General features: G+C 44.1%; 1 protein-coding gene across 1 annotated transcript in view; it reads left to right on the top strand.

The window, feature by feature from the left end:
• RREB1 (ras responsive element binding protein 1) overlaps positions 1-20249 on the top strand; it is a 125602-nt gene that overhangs the window by 74642 nt on the left and 30711 nt on the right. The window contains exons 6-7 of the mRNA XM_085321678.1: positions 8538-8682; positions 9816-9955. Of these exons, the coding sequence (XP_085177804.1) occupies positions 8538-8682; positions 9816-9955 (285 nt within the window). The remainder of the gene's footprint in view (positions 1-8537; positions 8683-9815; positions 9956-20249) is intronic.

Below are 20249 nucleotides of genomic sequence, written 5' to 3'. Positions count from 1 at the left end.
ACTGCATGCAGGAGGTTTGATGAAGTGATACTGGGAAGTTCATATTGCCTTTCTGTGCTCTTTTGTCATCTCTTATGCAAGATTTGATGAGAACTGCAAATGAATGCTTTCTTTTCCTGTCCTTTGGGAAGCTTTGCTTTGGAGGCATGTTTTGAATCACTTCCCTGTCACAGCATCATCAGGCAAATATTTGTCTCCTTTTCCTTCGAGGTGCTCTGACACCACTTCTGGTAGAGAACAGGGATAACTTSGAGCTAAGATGGCAATGCAACTGTATCAATCTAAGCTTGTTTGAACTTGTTGATTCTGTGTAGCAAGTAGTTGCTTGAATATCTGTGAATACAGCATAATTATTCAGAAAGGGTACTCTATCCCTGCTCCCCCYTTTGGATTTGTATGTCACTGTCTTTCTTCTCACTCAGGCTAACAGCTTGTAACATCCACAGCAAAGCAAATTTTTGTTCTAGGACAAAAATACAAAATGGTTTGTGTGCATGTGTCTGTATCATGTATCCTTAGGTATCATGTATTGGCAGCTGTGTGAGACTGGTTAAATTTGCAAGCTACCCTGGTAGCACTGGAAAGGAATTTGAGTTGTCACTTGAACATAATCACAGGTGGCTTTCACAGCCTCAGAGCACTCAGGTAGCCTTGGTGGATCTAAATAATAATGTTGATGTCATTCTAATGATGCTGTCTGCCACCCCACTGTAAGGTAATTTGGGCTTGGARGGGTAAGCCTCATTGCACAGGAGGGAGACAGGCAAGGCAGCAGCCTGCTGCACGCTTTCAGGGACMCTTAAGGCGCATCTGCAGGGTACCGCAGGAGGTGGCGATTTGCAGAGCATCATGGAGGGGGCCGTGACGCCCCTGCGGTGCAGGGGGCTGATTCATGCTGGGCCGCCGTGAGGCTTTCAGGCTGGGTGGCTATGCTGGCAAGGTGACACCGGCTCAGGCACAGGCTGCACAGGCTTGAGGATCTTCTGCTTTGCCTGGATGCAGACATGCGGCCAAAATGAGTCAGCTCTTTCCAATCTGATCCTTCCCAAGACGTATTTGTCCCACCCTGCTCTTCTGATGGGATCACTTCACTGTATTAATTACAGTGGCTTTCTTATTAGCTTAGCAGTAGAGTTGCCTTGCTGCGCAGCTTCTCTTTGTTTATCCCTTGCTAGCATTAATCACTGCGTGCCACTAGAATGTTCGGTGGTACTTGAGATCTGTTTTGAGATTTCTCCACAGTTGTAAGAGGGCATATCCCAAAATGTTGGCTTCTTGGTCTTGGAATGTTTGCTGACTTGCTGTGAAGTGTGCGTGCCTGTCAGTCTCCTTTTTGGTTTTTTGGGGTTTGTTTTTTTTTGTTTTTTTTTTTTTTGAGGCTACAAATAGCAGACAAGTCAATAAGAGCAGACAAACAGAAGCTCTTCCAAATACGGATCATGTCTGATTTGCAAAATTACCTGCATCTTTTTGGTTTCTGATTGCAGCTAGCAAGGGCTGGGTGAATTGCTCTCTTAAGTGGCTGCTGTTGGTAATTAGTACTGGAAGTACATTGTCGATACAGATTCTCTACATGTTTTAACAAACAAACAACTGACTAAACTCTTTAACCCAAGGGTATAATGTTACTGTACTTTGGACTTCAGTTCCAGTCATATTCACGAGACTCTCTAAGAGAGTTGGCAGCAGTATATTAAGTGATTGCTCCTGAAAATGCTGCTGCTTTACTTTATGTTTGTTCAGAATGTGCTTCTCAAGCATGTCAAATGGCAGAAGTGATGAAGAGGAGTTCTGTGTGTTTTTCCTGCATTTCTAGATCAGTTAGGCTGAAGCAAGATTTGCTAAGCAGAATGAAACAGTGACAAAGGTGATGCAGCCTTGATGTGTCTCTCAAAAGAGACAGACCATCATAATTTTGAAGGCTGTCCTCTCTTAYAATGTGAGCTATTTTTCATTACATGGGGCCTGAAAAAATATAATGAACTGAATTTCAACATTTCTTGCATGCATCTTGAACTCGCTAGATCTGATATGGTGGTACAAAGTTGAAGCTTAGACAAAGCAGACATTTTTTATACTGAAATGTTTTCTCATGTTTTGAGTGATAAATATGCTCTTTACTGTGGATTCATAGAATCATAGAATCAGTAAGGTTGGAAGGGACCTCTGGAGATCATCTAGTCCAACCTCCCTGCTCAGCAGGGTCACCTAGAGCATGTTAGACAGGGTTGCATCCCCACAGGCTTTGAARATCTCCAGAGAAGGAGACTCCACAACCTCTCTGGGCAACCTGTGCCAGTGCTCTGTCTCTCTCACAGTGAAGAAACCCCCCCCCACAGCCAGGTGGAACTTCCTGTGCTTCAATTTCTGCCCATTGCCTCTTGTCCTGTCACACGGGTCAACTGAAAAGAGTTTGTCCCCGTCCCCTTGACACCCTCCTTCGGATACTTATACACATTGATAAGATTCCCCCCTTAAGTCTTCTGTTTCCCAGGATTATTGAAAATACATTGATTCTTGGGAAACTACTTACTTTTATTTGAAAATAGGAGTATTAAGTGAAAGATGCCAGGGAAGAAAACATGGAATAGGTAAAGCAATTGTGTCAGCTAAGTTGCCCTTAGGGCATCAGAGCAGCTCAGTCCTCCTGAGACTAGCCTGGTAGCTCTTTATTAAAATATATCATAAATAAGGTAAAGCATAGAAGGCTCTAGTTTTTTATTCTTAGTCTCTAAATGGATGTGTGACTTGCTCCTGTCTTCAGATAGCTATAAGATGTATGAGTATCATCYGCTTGAATTCTGCATCAGACTGCTCAGAAATCATGATGGCAATGAGAAACAGCTGTGTGGAAGTACAGCAGAGTATAGGGCACATCTAGTGGTAAAGTGAAGAAACTTAGAATAATATGTGGGATATGAAGTCAGAACCCAAACCTGATCCTGTCAAGTGATCTCTCTGAACCGATRATGCTCAGATTTGTTGGCCTTCCAACTGTGTTTCCACAGGAGTGGAGATGTGAGGGAGGAGGAGGGTGTTTATACACTCACTGAATCCTGCACTCAAGAATTAATCTTGATTTAGATCCTGGGACTTTCCCAACGGGGCCTCAGTGAATTTGCTTGCTGCTCCCCCTCTTGTCATGCTCCTCCTCATCAAACCTACCTGGCATAAAGCTCCCTTGACTGAAAGCCAGCAGTGCTTGTGCTGCTGAAGTTAGAGAGGAGAGACTTGAACCCTGGACTGTGCTCAGAGGCTATGGAAACTGCCGTTTTGTTCCTTACATTGCTTTTGCCCTGGCTGCTGAGCCWGGCAGCCCCCATCTCTCTTAGGGATGGGGAGCAAGTCAGCAGCCATGGCAGCCTGGGCTGCTAAGGTGCTTTCTTCCTCCTGGAGTTAGAGGTGAGCGATTCCCACTCATGCTGAGGGATGCTGCTTCTCTGAGAGACAAAATGGTGCTGAACAACTGATCCGCATGCAAAGCAGGGCCTCTGGGATTTGTTCATAATTCAGTGGGACCCAGGAGCTGGGAGCAGCTGCGTTTTGCAGTTGCCTGTCTCAAGATGCATCTGACTCCTAGGTCTAGCTTTGAGCCAGCCAGTCAAAATCTTCCCACGTTCCGGCTTTGGCAATGATGCTGTAGGCTGCCCTGCCTCAAGACCTCCAGAAAGCTTATATGATCAACATGCAAATCCCCTCTGCATTAAGAAAAGACTGCAGCCTTTCTGGAGATGCAATTCAGACTGGGATGTGACCAGTAAAAGCTACATATCAGTGCAGTAGGATACACATTTTTTGATTTGTTCCCCCTTCTGCCATGAGGCGCCTCCCTTAGGCATTGATAAACCACCATCCAACAGGGAAAAAGGAATAAGGCACTTGAGTTCAGTATTTGTTTATTTTTACAAAAGTCTCCTCTTCAATGAAAAGTAGTGAAGTGTTCTTCACTTGTAACTGTTCACCCTTATGAAATCATATTCTGTGTGTGTTTCTGCCTATCTGTTTTTAAAAAAAAAAGCAAAAGCCAAAAAAAGAGAAGCTGGGGCAATTCTTGTGCAGTGTGATCTTTGTCGCTGTGTTCTCATGACCATTGGAGGGAAGAGGAGAGTTGTAGCAGAAGAGGAAGAGGATTCTYGTAAAGAGGATGGAATAAACTAGTAAAGCAGTTGAAAAATGGCATTTTGTTAGAGGCCTGACTGGCACATAGTCATAGCACAGTTGGATCCTGTTGGCTCACCTGTGAAATTCTTTTTATGAGAGGATGGGAAGAGAATGAAAGGAGAGCTTTTTCATGTACAGCTGTGCTGCAAAAAGCATAGCGTGTAGCAAGTTATATGCATTTTTTGCATAGCAATTCTTAAACATGAGAGTTCAGTTTAGAGGTGGAACAGACCTTGTTGGGAAAAGACTTAACTTCCTCTTTTCGTTTTAGGATTATTCTTTGCAAATTCCTCTTCTGGCACAGTGTCTAGTCTCAACTTAAATAGAGTTCCACCGCTTTCTCTGAGAGATTAATCAAGACTGACTAGCACTTAAGGGCTAAGGAGTCATCCCTAGTATTCAGCTTCCATTTTTACTTCCTTCATTTTATGCTGTTAATCCTAGTTGCATTTTAGTGTCCCATCTTCAGTGCTGTCCAAGGCTATGCATATCTGCATGCATGCATGCTGGGGAGACTAATAGCCTCCATATGAAGTACGAATTTCAGGAGGACTTTATGCATTCCCTCACTCCTTCGCTGTTATTTGTGTTGCTCTGTAGGATGGCTCAGAGCCACAGGTAATTGATTTAATTTAGAAGAAAGCAACGTTCCATTAGCTGTGGCTCTGGCTTTCTTCTGAGCTGAAGTTGTCGTCACTTAAGAGCTGCTTGGCACGTGTTATTGTAACCTGGATCTGTGGCTTAACATCAGCTTTCCTGTGAATCTCTCTTATTTTGCTCTTTTTTTTTTCCTTCACATTTAAAATGCTGAGAGTTTATCTTTGCTTTTCAGAATTGAAGACTCGTATCAGTTTCCTTTATCACAGCAGATGCTGAAAGCCAGGCCAACTTAWGATCCTGACTTTCATATTCAAAATACGCCAGTGTTGTCAGGCCAAAATATGTCATTGTAGTCACAATGGGAAAACAACTTTTAAGCACAGCTTTGTTCCTGCATTTTTAGTGATACATGTGAGATCTAATCGAGGCAAAAATCTTCTAAAGGCGGGTAAGGCAACACAAATACTGTTGTTTCCCCCTACCCTCCTTTAATTAGGAAGCTTTTTAAACAAAAAGAGCCCTGGTGAAGGGACTGTTTAACTTTTAAAGAAAACATGGTAGACGTGGATGCCGCTTGGCATCTGCTGCTGTTCAAGCCAAGCTGAGTGATAAATGTTTTCYCAAGGCAGAATGGCATCCCTATTGCAAAGTAAAAGAGAGAGGTGAAGATTGTGTCTGTCCTTTGTACTGTTTTCCTTTATCTTCCCACTTATCTTGGGTTGTAGCTCTAGTAATCTCTTTCCTCTCCACCCTTGACTTGATGTAGTGAAACTTGCTTAACCTGTCAAAGGAATAAACCTGCTCCCTGTAATGTGGACAGGCTGCAACTCTCCTTGAGTACTGTGGAACTTGGTGCTTTGGTTTCGGGGTTGGCTTTTTGTTTTTTTTTTTTTCCCTCTTAATAATTGCATGCAGAGGGCTATCATAGTGTCTGTGATATTTGACCTACACAGTAAAAGTCAAAGGTGCAGATGGAGTGTCTTCCTGTTTATAGTTCAATAGCTCAGGCCACTTCCTTTCAAATGTGCAAGGCTGAAACATGAAGAGATTCCCACATTCCTTGCAGTGGGCAGGGGTGCTGCTCTGGCGCAGGGCACGGCAGAAGCGTGCATGGGAACGCAGCAGGGAGAGTTAGTGGCTGCCACCAAATGTAGCACAGCACCAGCACTGTCATGCTGCACCTGAATTAACAAACTCTGCCTTCTTAGCATATATTACATTGCAGATGTGGCTGGACGAACTGCTTTGGGGACTTGCAGGAGCCAGGGTGTTTGCATGCATTATGTCATGCCATGCAGAGGTGCCAGGCCAGGCTGACACGAGCTTGGAAATCTCCACTGTTTCTCCTGTTTGTAAACTGTGGATGTGCCATCGCACCCCTCTCAAGGAGGAGCAGCACCACTGAAACAAGCGGAGTTAAACAGATGGGAAAACAGCAGGAGGAAAGAACCTAGCCCTAAGGAAGCTGTTTTGCATGGGTAGCTACTGAACAGGAATTTTGTATGCTTGTTAGTGACAGAAAGGAATCTTTAACAGAACACAGAAACAAAAAGTCCCACACTTACTGTATGGAAGGAGATTTTTGTTTATTTGTTTGTTTTCTGGGTGAATGTGATTTTTGCTTGACTGCTTTCGCTCTCTAGCTCTCTGAAGAGTAACCGGCCAAACAATGTTAGCTATGCATCAGCCAAACTGCCAGAAGGTTAAGCATGCAGGCCTTGTGTGTCTGTCTGTGTCTGGGGTGGAGAGGACAGACAGGCATAGGCACAAGAGCTCATCACAACTTGGAAAGCAGTTTACCAAAAACAAAACCAAAAAAACTCAAACCCCACCTTCCAGGATTTGCTTTGCTTGTGCAACTGGATACTACGTTTTTGGCTTACTGTTGTTCCCACTTGCTTTTCAAGTTCATCTTCAGCTATTGTGCATAGAAGTCCTTTGAACAAATAGACTGGTTTCTTTTTTGTTATTCTTGCATGAATACAGGCAACTACTCTTAACGCTGTTGATTTCTCATCCACAGAAAGCTCGGGGGTTGGCTTGGCTAGCATGAGAAGTTAGAGCAGTGCCATAGGCAGAGAAAAAAAAATACTAAGGAAAGAAAAGAATAAAGACAGTGAAAGAGAGCCTGGAAGGTGGCAAGCCACAGTACCTGTAGATAACTTGCTTGTAGATTTTGCAAACCAAGGTAGCTTAGCTTTATGCAAATAAATCAGTCACTGTTGGTTTATAGTGTTATGAGGCTACCACAAGGCTAAGGAAGGGGAGTGCACAGCACTTCTGAGGCTGCATCAGCCCTCTGACCACTCCCTGTGTCCTTTATAACCTGGAGAGAGCCAAATCCTCTAAGGTTAAAGCTTCCTTTTGGTCCAAGCCAAGTGCTTGATGGGGAAAGAGGTCAAGACAAATTCAGCATCTGTCCTGCCAGGCACACGCAGATGCTCTCTCCTCTTTGAACTCCCCGGTGTGACAGATAGGCACAGCTAGCATGTCCCCCAGTGGCTTCAGGAGAGTCTGACCGTGGGTCAGTTTGGTCCATGTGTTATCTTGAAGCATCATGGCCTTGGCATCCAAAACTAAAATTGATTTATGTCATAACACTCGGGCAGTTATGAGGACATACAAGACTCATCTAGATTACAACATTCTCTCATGTTTGAATATGATAGCGAACAGTCAAGTTAAATGACATAGTCTTGGTGGTGTGACTTCTGAAGGAGCATGACCAAATGCCATTAACATTGTCTCCCTTGTGCTGCTTTGAAGTCAGTCCTGTGGATAAACTGTCCCCTGCATTCCTGCACTCCGATTCTTCAATGTTAGAAGCAAAAATTTCCATTCCACTTGAGAGATGTGGTAGCCTAAGTTTGATTTCCCCCCTCCCCCCAATAAGCACTTGAGTGCTATAAACTGGAAGGGTAAAAAAGGAGTAAAAGCCCTACATCTGTTTGGGGCGGGGGGGAGCAAAATACCACCTGAACTTTGAATACTCAAAAGGAACAGCATGGGAACGATACCCCCCTCCAGTTCCATTCAGTTAGATGAAAGGTATCTTCCTCAGACTGCAAAAATGGAAAACTGAGAGGCAAGTGGATCAGGTATACAGACATTCATGAGATTGGGCCGTTTTGTCCCTCATTTCACATCCAAGAACCAAAGAAACATGCTAGATTTGTATCAGTCTATCTGCTGCTGTTTAGGAACACAACGACTTGCATTTATAGAACTTAAAACTTTTTGAAGACGTATGAGTGCATCCTACAGAACCTTTGTTCCCCTTTTCCTTTTCTTTATGTGACAAAGCATAGTTGTTACATTGGTGTTGGGGGTTTGTAAACATGTTTTGGCAGTATGGAGTTTGCAAGCGATACTTGCTGCAGCTTAGCAGTGTTACCAGATGCACCTTGACCTCAAATTTCCAAGTTTTAGTTGAAATGGGATTCGAGGGTGCACCAATATGCTGTGTTAAGAAGGAAAAGGCTAAGAGTATTTAGGAAGTGCTGCTGTGACGGATTGTTTTTTACTGATCCATTTGGGGTACTGTCTGAAATAAGAAGAGGAGAGCAAACTGAAGACTAGGCACTTCTTTGCATTGAGAGGAGTGGATGCTAAGCTGCTGGTTTTTTGTTACTATTAGGCTACCACACTGGGCTGTGGCGTGATGTGTGTGGTGCACGTGGGGCCGGGAGGCAGCGAGCGTAGGGACTAAAACATACGTGGACTTTTGAGCCCTCATGTGCATGCTGAAAGACTGTTTCCTTCCCCCTCCTGCTCAGGCACATGAAGATTCACGAGAAGGACCCGAACAGCACAGCGAGTACGACTCCCCCATCTCCTCTGAAGCGCCGGCGATTATCGTCTAAACGGAAGCTTAGTCAAGATGCTGAGACAGACAGAGAGGAAAGGACACCTGCAAAAAAGGTTCTTTACAGAGCACGAAACGAAAGACTTTCCTGCCTACCTCCTAAACTTTCAGTGGTTGTATTTATGCAGATGGCATAGAAATACAAAAAATGTGGTCTTTTTGCAGTCCTGTATGTTTCAAGATACTGTTTTTTGCTGTGTAACTAACAGTGTGTTCTGAGGTAGAAAACAAATTTCTAATTTCAGACCTCACAAGAATTACAGACTTTTTAATTATTGTTTAAATTTTTAAATCCTAAGTTTTATATTGCATAGTTAACATTGGATGAGGAGAGGATGAACTGTTTATTCTGCACTGCAGCTTTTCCCCTAGTTTTTTTTTTCCTGTTTAATTAAAGTAGTCTTGCAAGATAGCAGTTTGAACTTTCAAAAAACAGTGTTTACTTCAAAAGCAGCAATGATTTAGATTTTTGCATTTTTATTTTTTTGATCTGGAGAACAAAAACACTATAGTGTATTTCACTTTAGTAGTAGCATAATCCTGCATTATTAGAGATGCAGAAATAACCAGAAGATACTTATTTGAAGGGTAGGGTTTTGTTTATGAAATATTCTGTTGCATTTCAGTCATTTATATAAAATTTACGGCAGCTGCCGAGTTTATTCTTTCAACTTGCAATCTTTAAATGGCGAAGTAGTAGCAACTGAATTAAGTTCAACATCTCTCGTTTCTGTCCATGTTTTTCTTCCTGTAATCAGAAGAGGGCTGTAGAAAATGTGCAGAAGTTCACTGCTTTTCCATGGACTGCTCGAGTTAGTAGTTGGCAGTAACTCAGTGGCATAAATAATTTAGGCTGACAGCCTGCCTGGCTTTCTGAAGGGGGAGGGATGCTGGTTTAGTGGTATGTAAACATGCAGGTTTGTTCAAATCACAGTTTCTTATTAGAACCGAAGTATCCATGACTTAGCTAAACACTTTTATCTCTTTTGGAGCCTCCATCTCTGCTGTGCATATTCTTACACACACGCAGTCTCTCTCACTCACCCTCTCTCTCTTGCCGAAATGAAGTCATTTCTGATAGCCTGCAGCAAAGCTACTTCATTTTTAAGAGGACTCTGAATAGAATGTGCATTTGGTTTGTTGCTTAAAATTCACTTTAATGATTTTTTTTTCTTCCCTCTCTCTGAAGGTTGTTGAGGACTCTCAATCCGGTGAAGGGGATAAGAAGGCTGAGGAGGAAGTTTATCATTGTCCAGTGTGTTTCAAAGATTTTTTTTGCAAGTATGGACTGGAGTCCCACATGGAGACACATCCAGATAACTCGCTGAGGTAAGAAATAGGCCTTAGAGCATTTCTGGTCACCAGATGGCCTGAGGGAGCCTGCTGGGGAGGAGGAGAGAAGGAAGCTCTGCTCGGACCTGTTGAATGACCCCATTTGCGATTTTAAACAGTTTTAAAGATGTTTCTGCCTTGTCTTGTGTCACCAGGGTGCTATTAGGCTTGATTTTAATGCTTTTTGTAAATACAGGAAATCTTGCCAGCTAGAAGCTGCATATGTTTTTGGAGGAAATGGGAGCACCCTTTCTTTTTCCCCAAGTGCATCTCAGTAGTTACATAAGACTGTAAAAATGTGAGCATCACAGAATTTCAACATGCGTAAAACATGATGAGAAACTTTATAGAAGTATTTGAGTACCAACCTATGTGATTTTCTGCCTGGGGCTGGATAGAGCTAGAAGGCTGGACATAAAAGTTTGGTTGTTTGTCATGTGAGTGAGTGAGGATAGATGAATTTCTGTTTCCAGCCTTGCAGTAAAATGTGTTATGCTTTTCAATCTGTTGAGGATAGGGAATATTCTGGATTTTAGCTTAAACTAGTTTCTCTTAACAAGGAAAAATTAGTTATTAATTGTTTGGGAAGGTGCTTGGGCTTTTTGTTCTGGTTCAGGTAACTGCTCCTGGGACTCCTGATACTTCTTTATTTCCTAGTTTTTACTGTAAGAAAAAGTAGAGCCAGATACATGAAGACAGAAACAGTATGCTCCAACTCCAATTTAAACATGTAGAAGAGCTGCAATTTAAGAAAATTAGTTTCTCCCTGTGCACAAGCTTGTCTGTGTTTTAATCTTATTTTAGGAGTTTGGGCTATTTAGTGATCTTTTTGGAAGGGTTCAGAATTCAGCATCTTGAAGTGTCAACATTCTTTTCCTGAAAATATTTTCTTAGTAGAATGAGATGGAGCAGAGCTAGACTTAAACATTTTTTTTTCAGAGAACCATAGAAATTATATGTAAAACCATTCTTGGGGAAAAAAAAAAAAAGAATTGGAGAGCTCTTTCCTAAAGTAAGTCCAGCAAATGGCAGTTAATCAGATGAGATTTGCTGTTTCTGAAGTAAATAGAGTATATTTTCGTGGTAGAGCAAAACTCAAAAAGTTTTCTGATAGAGCTCCACAACTCCAATGAAAGGGAAGCTGAGAAATTGTTTCCATACAATATACTTTAGAGAAAGTGGTTGTCATACTCTGCTTAGCCCGGTGTCAGCCTCATTTTTGAGCTTTTGTGAAGAGAGAATCTCTTTGTGAGTCTATACACCGTGAAGCTGAGCAGACAGCTGGGTTCTCTTGCTTTCAGTGATGGATAAAGATACCAGAACAGATATCCTTCTCGCTTGGCAGCATTATACTCTGCTGCTGCAAGGCAGAAAGAGGTTGCCTGCAGAAACACACTATTCACACTCTTGCACAACTCTTTATTAGGAGGCTTGCTTTTGGATAACGTTCTCCTGAAATGGATTTTGCTACCCACGGTTGTGTTGAGCAATGAGGACCGAAAAGCGTCTCTAAATTGAAACCATGATTGTCAGGCTCTGTGGGCATGAGTTAAGGGCGGTGCTGGGATGCTCGGATGTCTTTACGGGCTTGTCTAGACGATGGTAAGGGGGATTTTATCAAATGTTTGCGTTAGCAATTTAAGACATGTCAGTGGAGACAGGGCAAAACAAGGGAGCTTGACAAGAGAACAAGGCTCTCCCTGGTCAGCTAACATGTTCGTATTCAATCTGCCCTGCCTATCTGGTTTAAAACACACCTTTTGTCCTAGTCTAGACAAGTCAAATGACACTGTCTGCTTGGCCCAACCTAGGAGAAAATCCTCTGGTAAGCAGAGTAGTCTGTGCTGTTGTTAAGGTGACTCTTTCGTCACAAAAAGAGGTAGGAGGTGGAAATCCTTGGCAGCTGGAGGCTGTAATTCCGGGTTCGTTTGTAGGATTCAACAAAACAGGCTGAATGTTGTGCAGCATTTTCAATCCTAAGTTAATGTGGTTTTAATGCAACTGAAATGAATCCTCTTGGTGAGACTTCTGGGTAATTTTTTTTTGAGTGAAGGAGGTGACAGAAAGAGAAAATTTTGCTACAGTATTAGAACAGGAGGCATGTACGTATGGGTGTGTTTGTGGTGGGAGAGCAAACTGGAAAATGTTAGAAGGTTTTCATCAAATCTTGGTGTTTCCTTATTGTAAAAAAATGAGAAGTAAGAACTTTCCTTAAATCATAAAAAAAAAAAATATAGCAACTGTGTTATGACCACAGGGCAGGGAGCAAAATATACTCAGTCTTTTTTACAATTAAAAATAATGTAGAGTCCCTTGATCAGGACTTGTGTGCGGCAGGGATCGGATGTCGTGCACTCCAGAGCCTCACGGTCTGCTTCTGGCAGGTGGGTTTGCAGCTACCGCTTTGGGTACCCCAACACAGCCTGTTTTGTCTGAGCAAAAATAAGCGATGCTCTGTCAGCCTAGGCATGCCGCGCCACCAGGCAGACGTCCGCCTCCTGTGCGCTCCCCTGTTTGTTAGGATAGAAAGCGCCTGTGCAGCGCACAGATGTGTATTGCCTTGACAGCGCTGCCGCCCTGCCTTCGGGGTTGCATCCCCAGCCAGCAGCAAAGTGGCAGGGGATGCAGGAGCTTCGCTGTGGTCCTTTAATCCTGCCATTGTAGTGCTGTTGTGCAAATACAGCCTCTCCCTCGCGGGGCGGCTGTGTGTCCCGGCCCCCCTCTTTGAAGAAGCAGACACGGTAACGCCTGGTGGCCCCCGGATCGGTATGTGAGCAGCTAATTTCCAGGGTGGGCCTTTGCCCTTCCAGATACTGTCAAATGAACAGCTTCAGATCTCAGGGTTCGCTGTTCAGAGMCGGATGAAAAGGCGTCGCGCATTGTCCTCCGGAGCGCTGCCTTCTCCCGGAGAGGCCGGAGCCGGGAGCACCTCATTGTCGCGTGGGGCAGAGCGAACAATACTTAATCCAGCGATTGTGCCAAGGGGGCTCCCCGCTTGGGAGGGGATCTCTTGATTCTGTAAAATCCCCGAATCGTGCCTCTTTGTCTCTTAATTAGGGTAAGAGCTGCCCTTGCCCTTGGGGGCCRTCCTAGGGCCCTTTGTCAGGGTAACAATACGCTGCTGCTGCTGCCGTGTCCGGGATCCTTCATGGTGTTAACCCCCCGGCTGGTCCCCGTCCCTCTGCAGCCCTGGGACGGGCACCCTCATTAGGGACGTTGGCTGGCCCCAGCGGGGTCCTCTGCCGTCCCCCTTGGCTGCGGGAGGTGGCACAGCCGGGCTTTCCCAAGCCCTTCGCCTCCCTACCTGGCCTGCGGGAAGAAGACGGCCAGTTCCCCGCAGCCGGGGGCCTCCGGACACCGTCTATTTTGGTGAGTTTGTATCCGAGCGTTGATATAATTAGCAGAGCCCTGCAACGCTGCTGCGCAGCCAGCAGGGAAAACGAGAAACCTCACGGAGCGGGATAACTTCTCTGGAAAGTTTTTGTGGCTCCGGGTTGCTGTCAAACATGGTAATGTGCTTGTAAAGGTCGCCTGACAGGCAGCTCGGAGCAACACCAGCAGCCCTAGGAAAGGAGACGTAAGGATTTCCTGAGGAGAGGCCTCCCGAGGCGCTCTGTGAGGTTTCTCCTCTTTCCTTTGGCAAGTACAATGGAACAGGCTTAAAGGAAAACGTGTGGCTTTTAGCAAAGTATGTGCACYGGAGCATTCCTCCGTTGGTTTCACTGCAACAAAGCATACCTTTTACACTTCCTCTCTCCCCTCCTCCACAAGGCTTTCTCCAGCACAGGTTTTTATTTTTTCCTCCCTCGCAGCATCAGGGAGATGTTTCTTCTACTTCTCATGCCCRTGTATCTTCCTGAGGAGGGGAGGGAAGTGTTGGTAACATTGCATTTATCACCTTTCTTAGAGACGTCGACTCTCAGCAAGGATAGCATGTACGGTTTCAAACGAGGTAAAAGCTGGTATCTTAGTGAGTGTTCAGGGGACTTCTTGAGCATATTTCATTCACCAGGACATKGCTTTTAATGACATGATTTGGTTTTGCTAATTTTTTTTTTTATAGGAGCCTAGCAGACAGGAATAAAACAGTTATTGAGGAGTGTGAAAGAGACTGCCTCAGTCCCTGAGCTGGCTTAGTAACYGGTGCCAGTAACTGCCTACTGTCATGAGTGGATTCAAGGTGGATGAAGTTTTTACTGAGCGTGTTCAAACACTGATTTAATATATTAAGCTTTGTAACTTGCCAAATCCTGGGCATATTTTCACAAGGACAGCAAAAACAGTTCTCTTGCCCCAGGATAATGTGCTTCYGTAGAATTTCAAAAGAAAGAAAACCAAAAGCCACTTGCAGTCTACCTTGTTCTTCAAAAGAAGCTTACCCAAATTTTGCTGAAACTTGTAAAGTCAGATTGGCTTGAAGTTGAATGCCACCATGGAAAGCTGTTGTTCTTAACAGTTAAGTTGGCAGACACATAGCAACAGAAAAATTCAGGTGCTAGAGTGGAAAGTATCAGGACACCCTGACTGTTGGTGCTTCTTGTCTTCTGCCTCCAGTTTTGCAAGGATAACCACTCTTGTTTCTGAAAACACTCCCTGGTGGAAAGTGCTGCTCTTGTGTCCTGGTGTTATACAGCTTCACTCAGAAGAAAAGTGAACAATTTGAATGCCCTAAATGAGGGCAAATTGTTTTGCAAGATGCCATGTGCAACTTGCGATTCAGTGAGGTTGGTCAGCATGCTCCCCACTTAGCCACCACATCCCCATTCCTCACTGCATGGTGTCAGGTGGTGCGATGCTGTAAGACACGTGGGCCTACATCACAGCCTTAGTCATCTTAGCCAATGCACATGGGCAGTCTCATTTAAGTCAAAAGGAAGTGGGTTTTGAGTCAAAATAATTCCAGCTACTTAGAATTTTAACAATTTAACAACAGTTACTGTTGTTCATGACAGTTCTATATATCAGCAACTGGGAGATAAAATAGTCAAAGAAATAAATTAGTGTTAATTTAAGTGTACCAAGATGATTATCATTACCATTAATAGAAAAGAGCATTTTAAGACTGAAGCATGTGCAGAGAGGCAATGTAACTGAGCAAAAGTACATAAATACACGACGTTAAAAAAAAAAAAAAAAAAGCTCCCAGCCAAAAAACCCCCTGAAGTTTCTTTCCTGTTTTTGCTACTGCCTACTTAAGCAACTTCAGGAATTCACTTTCCCTCCTTGTGTCTCAGATTCCTCGTTTATTTAGTACGGCGTAATCCTGCTGACTTCATTTTTGTGAAGTGTATTACTTTCTGGCCCCATCAGCATTTTGTAGGAAGCTATGGGTGGAAGTTAGTGACATTGCAAAACTGAGAGAGTGAATGCATTTGAAAACCAAATGTGGTATGCAATTTGTACTACTTGTCAACCAAAACTAAAGGTTCATGGTAGGGAGAGGAAGTTTTTTCCAAGTAGTTGACTCTATTACTGGAAGCAACTTGCARTATGAGTTACAAGTAATCTTCATGCAGCATTATGAAATTTCATACTACTTTTCTAGTGCAACCATCATTGTGCACATAGAATCATAGAATCAGTAAGGTTGGAAGGGACCTCTGGAGATCAGCTAGTCCAACCTCCCTGCTCAGCAGGGTCACCTACAGCATGGTAGACAGGCTTGCATCCAGGTGGGCCTTGAAGGTCGCCAGAGAAGGAGACTCCACAACCTCTCTGGGCAACCTCTGCCAGTGCTCCCTCACTCTCAGAGTGAAGAAATTCCCCCTCACGTTCAGGCGGAACTGCCTGTGCTTCAATTTCTACCCATTGCCTCTTGTCCTGTCACACGGGTCAACTGAAAAGAGTTTGTCCCCATCCCCTTGACACCCTCCCTTCAGGTACTTGTACACATTGATAAGATCCCCTCTCAGTCTTCTCTTCCCCAGNGAATCATAGAATCAGTAAGGTTGGAAGGGACCTCTGGAGATCAGCTAGTCCAACCTCCCTGCTCAGCAGGGTCACCTACAGCATGTTAGACAGGGTTGCATCCAGGAGGGCCTTGAAGATCTCCAGAGAAGGAGACTCCACAACCTCTCTGGGAAACCTCTGCCAGTGCTCCCTCACTCTCAGAGTGAAGAAATTCCCCCTCACGTTCAGGCGGAACTTCCTGTGCTTCAATTTCTACCCATTGCCTCTTGTCCTGTCACACGGGTCAACTGAAAAGAGTTTGTCCCCATCSCCTTGACACCCTCCCTTCAGGTACTTGTACACATTGATAAGATCCCCTCTCAGTCTTCTCTTCCCCAGGCTGAAGAGGCCCAGCTCTCGCAGCTGTTCCTCATAGGGCAGATGCTCCAGCCCTCTGATCATCTTTGTAGCCCTACGCTGGAGGCAGGTCTGAATCCTAGTTAGCACTTCAAAATATGAAACTTGCATTATTTGATGCAGCTGGATAGTTCTGAAGTTGTTGTATTCCACACAATTGTCAAATACTGGGAGATGGGTATAAAACACTCAGCATAGGCATGTTCATGGACCTCCTGACCTTTGGTTTTGGCAAAAATCCTGATACTTCCCTTTCTTAGTCATTCTTTTAGATTGTACCAACAAGCATATTTTACGGAAGAACTGCTAGAGTTATCAAGTGCTAACACAGTAACTGCTAGAAGACTTGGTGTAGCCAAGGGCAGAGGTGCAAGAGGGTCAGTTGTGTGATGTTGCCAGTTTGCTGACTCTCCTGCTGGGTTCTGCTCTGAAAATTGTGCGCTCTGTGTCTTGCTGATAAAAACTAGGAACTGAATCTAGATCTTTGTTGGCAGTGTTTTCAATCTAGGAGCAATTCAGTGAGCCAGCTGGTGGCAATGAAGTTCAGCTCTGGTAAAATAGTATGAGAAAAGTAAGTCATGGTAGAAAGTAACTCGTAATGTTAAGRCAAAGGAGAGCATATGCAACCAAGTTGGTGAATGCATCCTTTTACTGAGCACATAAAATGGAGAAGTAAAATGAGAGGGATGAGCATCTGTCTTTGTGCTGGCTTGCAAAACCACATGAGAACTGCAGTCTAAGTGCATTTTTGGAGTTTCTGCTCAAAGAAGARAGATGGGAAATATGTGAAGAGCAGAGTGAGTCCAACTCCGACCTAGAGGTGGTCAGCTCACATCAGGGGCTTATTGTGCTGGGAGACTGGGAATCCAGAGTGGCTGGGCAGAAATGTCAGATAGTGAATGGACTCGGGGTGACGCTCGTGTGAAACTGTGTGGTGCATCACATGGTGTTGAATATCTGAGCTTGGTTACAAGAATAGAAAGTGGGTAAAATGCAAAGCTGTCTCTAGAGAAGAGCTTCTTGTAGCAGGGAATACAGSAGGGAAAGAGGGCTGACCCCAAATGGGTTATTAGTGTGCCTGTYTGATCCTGATGACCAGCTTGCTTACATGCACCCTCTCTCAGAGGTGGTGGCCACTGCATGTTGTGTTAGCAGTCACGTCCACGTGCGGAGCATAGCTTACCTGTGAGTGTAGATRAGGGCAGGCGTGTTCAGTCCAGATTCAGCTGCACCTGTATTTGAACCCTGTGGTCCTCAGGAGATGGTTATAGGATAAACAACAGASTTGGTGAAAAGTGGATACTTTTATTTTTTAACATGATGGAAATAGATCTGTTCTTTAACTCTTCCCAGTACTTTAATAACTACACGAATACTTGGCTTCTGCATTAGAAAGACATGCTAGAGGCAGGAAGAACTTAACTTTTTTTTTTTTTTTTTTACCCCCAAAGAGTACTAGAAAGTCCCTTTGAATTTATATGTGCAAACAGTCGCTTTAATTTTGGACACTAGGCAGCTTGGAGTTTTTGTAGCTATAGAATACAGTGCTGGCTGTGTTTTTCTTTCCAGGTACACTTGCCCTATTTGTTAAACATTTGATTGTYATTTATGTTGAGTTTCAGCTCTCGCTCTCTGATTTTGTTCAACAAGTTTCTGACAGTTATGTTTTTTTAAACTTTTATTAAGTAAAAAGGTCATTACGAGAAGACGAACTACTTCATTTGTGCAAGCGTCTGTGGACCATCTCCCGTTTTCCCTTTGTTTGATCTTAGTTACATGTTTGTTGTGTTGAAATAAATGGTAGAGTAAGCTACTATGCCGCTGGGGCGGAGGTATTAAAATCTGGCAGTGCTATGTTGTTGCTGGTGCAAACAATTCATCATATTGTTATGAAAAAGTGAAATCTTCTTTTCCGATTTCTTTGCTCGCACACGGAGAAGAAAGTCAAAAGATGACGTAGATCGATAGTTGTTCCAAGAACGACTTGTGCCTTATATTTAGGTTTTTTTTCAAATCACCTAGCAGTGCACTTCACCTGAGTGGCGCTGGCTGTGGGAGTCGTGACACACCTGTGCTCGCTCGGTCTCTGCAGCACGCCAGCTGGCAGCTTTCTGAAGCACCGCATCACCCCGGCTTGTATGCGAGCCGCCCCGGCTCCTGCGCAGTACTTTTCTTGCCCGGACCGAAGTGCCGCTTTTGGAGCGCACGTAGCCTCGTGCCCAGGCTAAGCATTCCTCTATAAATAGGTCTGGTGCAGTGGTTTCAGCCCTGGCTGCACCCAAGGGTGGCTCCTCTGAGGGAGAGGATTAAAGGGAGCAACGGGACGGGGCGACAGGAGAGTCGGACTGCCAGCGAGGAGGTGGGAGGGAGGGAGGGAAGGAGGGTTTACAAAGCCCACCTTTGGCGACTCCCTGAAGCAGCCTGCGTGGAAATCCTCCTGTGCTGGCTCACGCGCCGCAGCCCCTCCGCGCTCTCCGCAGCCCGCCGCGCTCGTGCTCCTGTGCCTGTGCCCGTGCTTGGCGGGGGCTTTGCTCAGCGCGCTGCTGGGCCGCCTGCCCTCGCGGCTCTCCCATCGCTCGTCCACAGCAGCGAGTGGGAGAGATGAGTGCAGCTGTTGGGCGTTATTTCCCGGAGGTGGGGTTGGAGGCTGGGAAGGATTTTTTTTTGTCCAAAAGGAGATGAGTATCTGGAGCTGGGTGGGGTTGCACAGGAGCAGAAACCAATTTGCTCTTCTCCATCTCCCTTCCTCCACCTTCCCCTGAGAGAGAAGTAAAGCAAACCCCTCCTGAAGGGGAATATGTTTGTAGCTTGTTAATTTTGCTTCCTAGGTGATGAAAGCCCTTATGTTGAAAACTGCCCTTCCTGCATCTCCCCTTCCCCATGAGCCTTCTGTGCAGTGCTGAGTACTGGGGACAAGCCCAGGGTACTGCTCCCTGCCGTGGTGCCGTGCGGGCAGAAGTTCAGCTGGAGGGAATTGCCCATTTCTTTCTGCTTCGGTTTCTTTGTTGTTGTTTTTATTTATTTTATTTTGTTTAGTTTAACATGAGATTTTCAATGGTCTTAAGGAGAGCTACATTAATTGCACAAATGATGTGAGACAGAAAGCAGGATAATAACAATGACAGTGGAAATTTATGCATGGTGGGAGGAGTTTGATGATTTAACATCGCTGTGTGGTTCATCCTTGCCTTGTTGCCTTTGGTTCTGTCTGCAGAACATGCTAAAGAGCACGGACTGGAAATGAACAAAATGATGCCACTTTTTTTTTTTTATTATTTAGATAAGACCTAGAAATGAACATTATTTTTCTATACTAACTTCCACAATTCCAGCACTGTGGTCTTGGTGAGCTGCATGTGTGAAAATTTCAGGTTTGGTCAGGTTCAGATATATAAATTTGAGAATGTTAAGTATCACTTTCCTATCCTGAGTCCCAGGTAGAGCAGAGCACAAGGTATATTTAATCTGTTGGTAACAGAATGGTAGATATAAATATTTGGTATATGAAGACTCTTGCCTAGTGAAGTATAAAATTTAGAAGGATCACATTAGAAGCCTTGCTGTTTGACTGCATTATCCTTAATCAAAGTCAAGACTGATTAATTTTGCTTAAGGTTTGGCTGTGAATTTCCTCTCCAAAATGTCATTTCTTTTCTTTGTCTTTTTTTCTAAAAATAAAGATAATTTGCATTGCTGACAAATTGGAATTGACTCAGAGGAAAGTATAATGCAAAAGAACAGGCATTGCTTGTATATACTTTTCTTGCATAGGTGCTGCTTGTCCTAAGTGTAGTAAAACCTGGCTTGCCTCTTGAGCAAGCTACACAAAGGATTGAGTATTTCTTAGAGCATTTTAAAGTGCTTTTATATCTTAATTAGTATTTCAGATTTCAAAAATATTAGCTTACTCCTAATAGAAAGCTTTTTAATGATGTGTTTTTACATAGATGCCTTATCTACTTTTTTTTTTTTTTTTTTTTTTTTT

This window comes from Rhea americana, unplaced genomic scaffold (assembly GCF_003343005.1).
Source record: "Rhea americana isolate MKP2758 unplaced genomic scaffold, rheAme1 scaffold_70, whole genome shotgun sequence".
Taxonomy (NCBI): domain Eukaryota; kingdom Metazoa; phylum Chordata; class Aves; order Rheiformes; family Rheidae; genus Rhea; species Rhea americana.
This window is presented reverse-complemented; position numbering and strand designations above follow the sequence as displayed.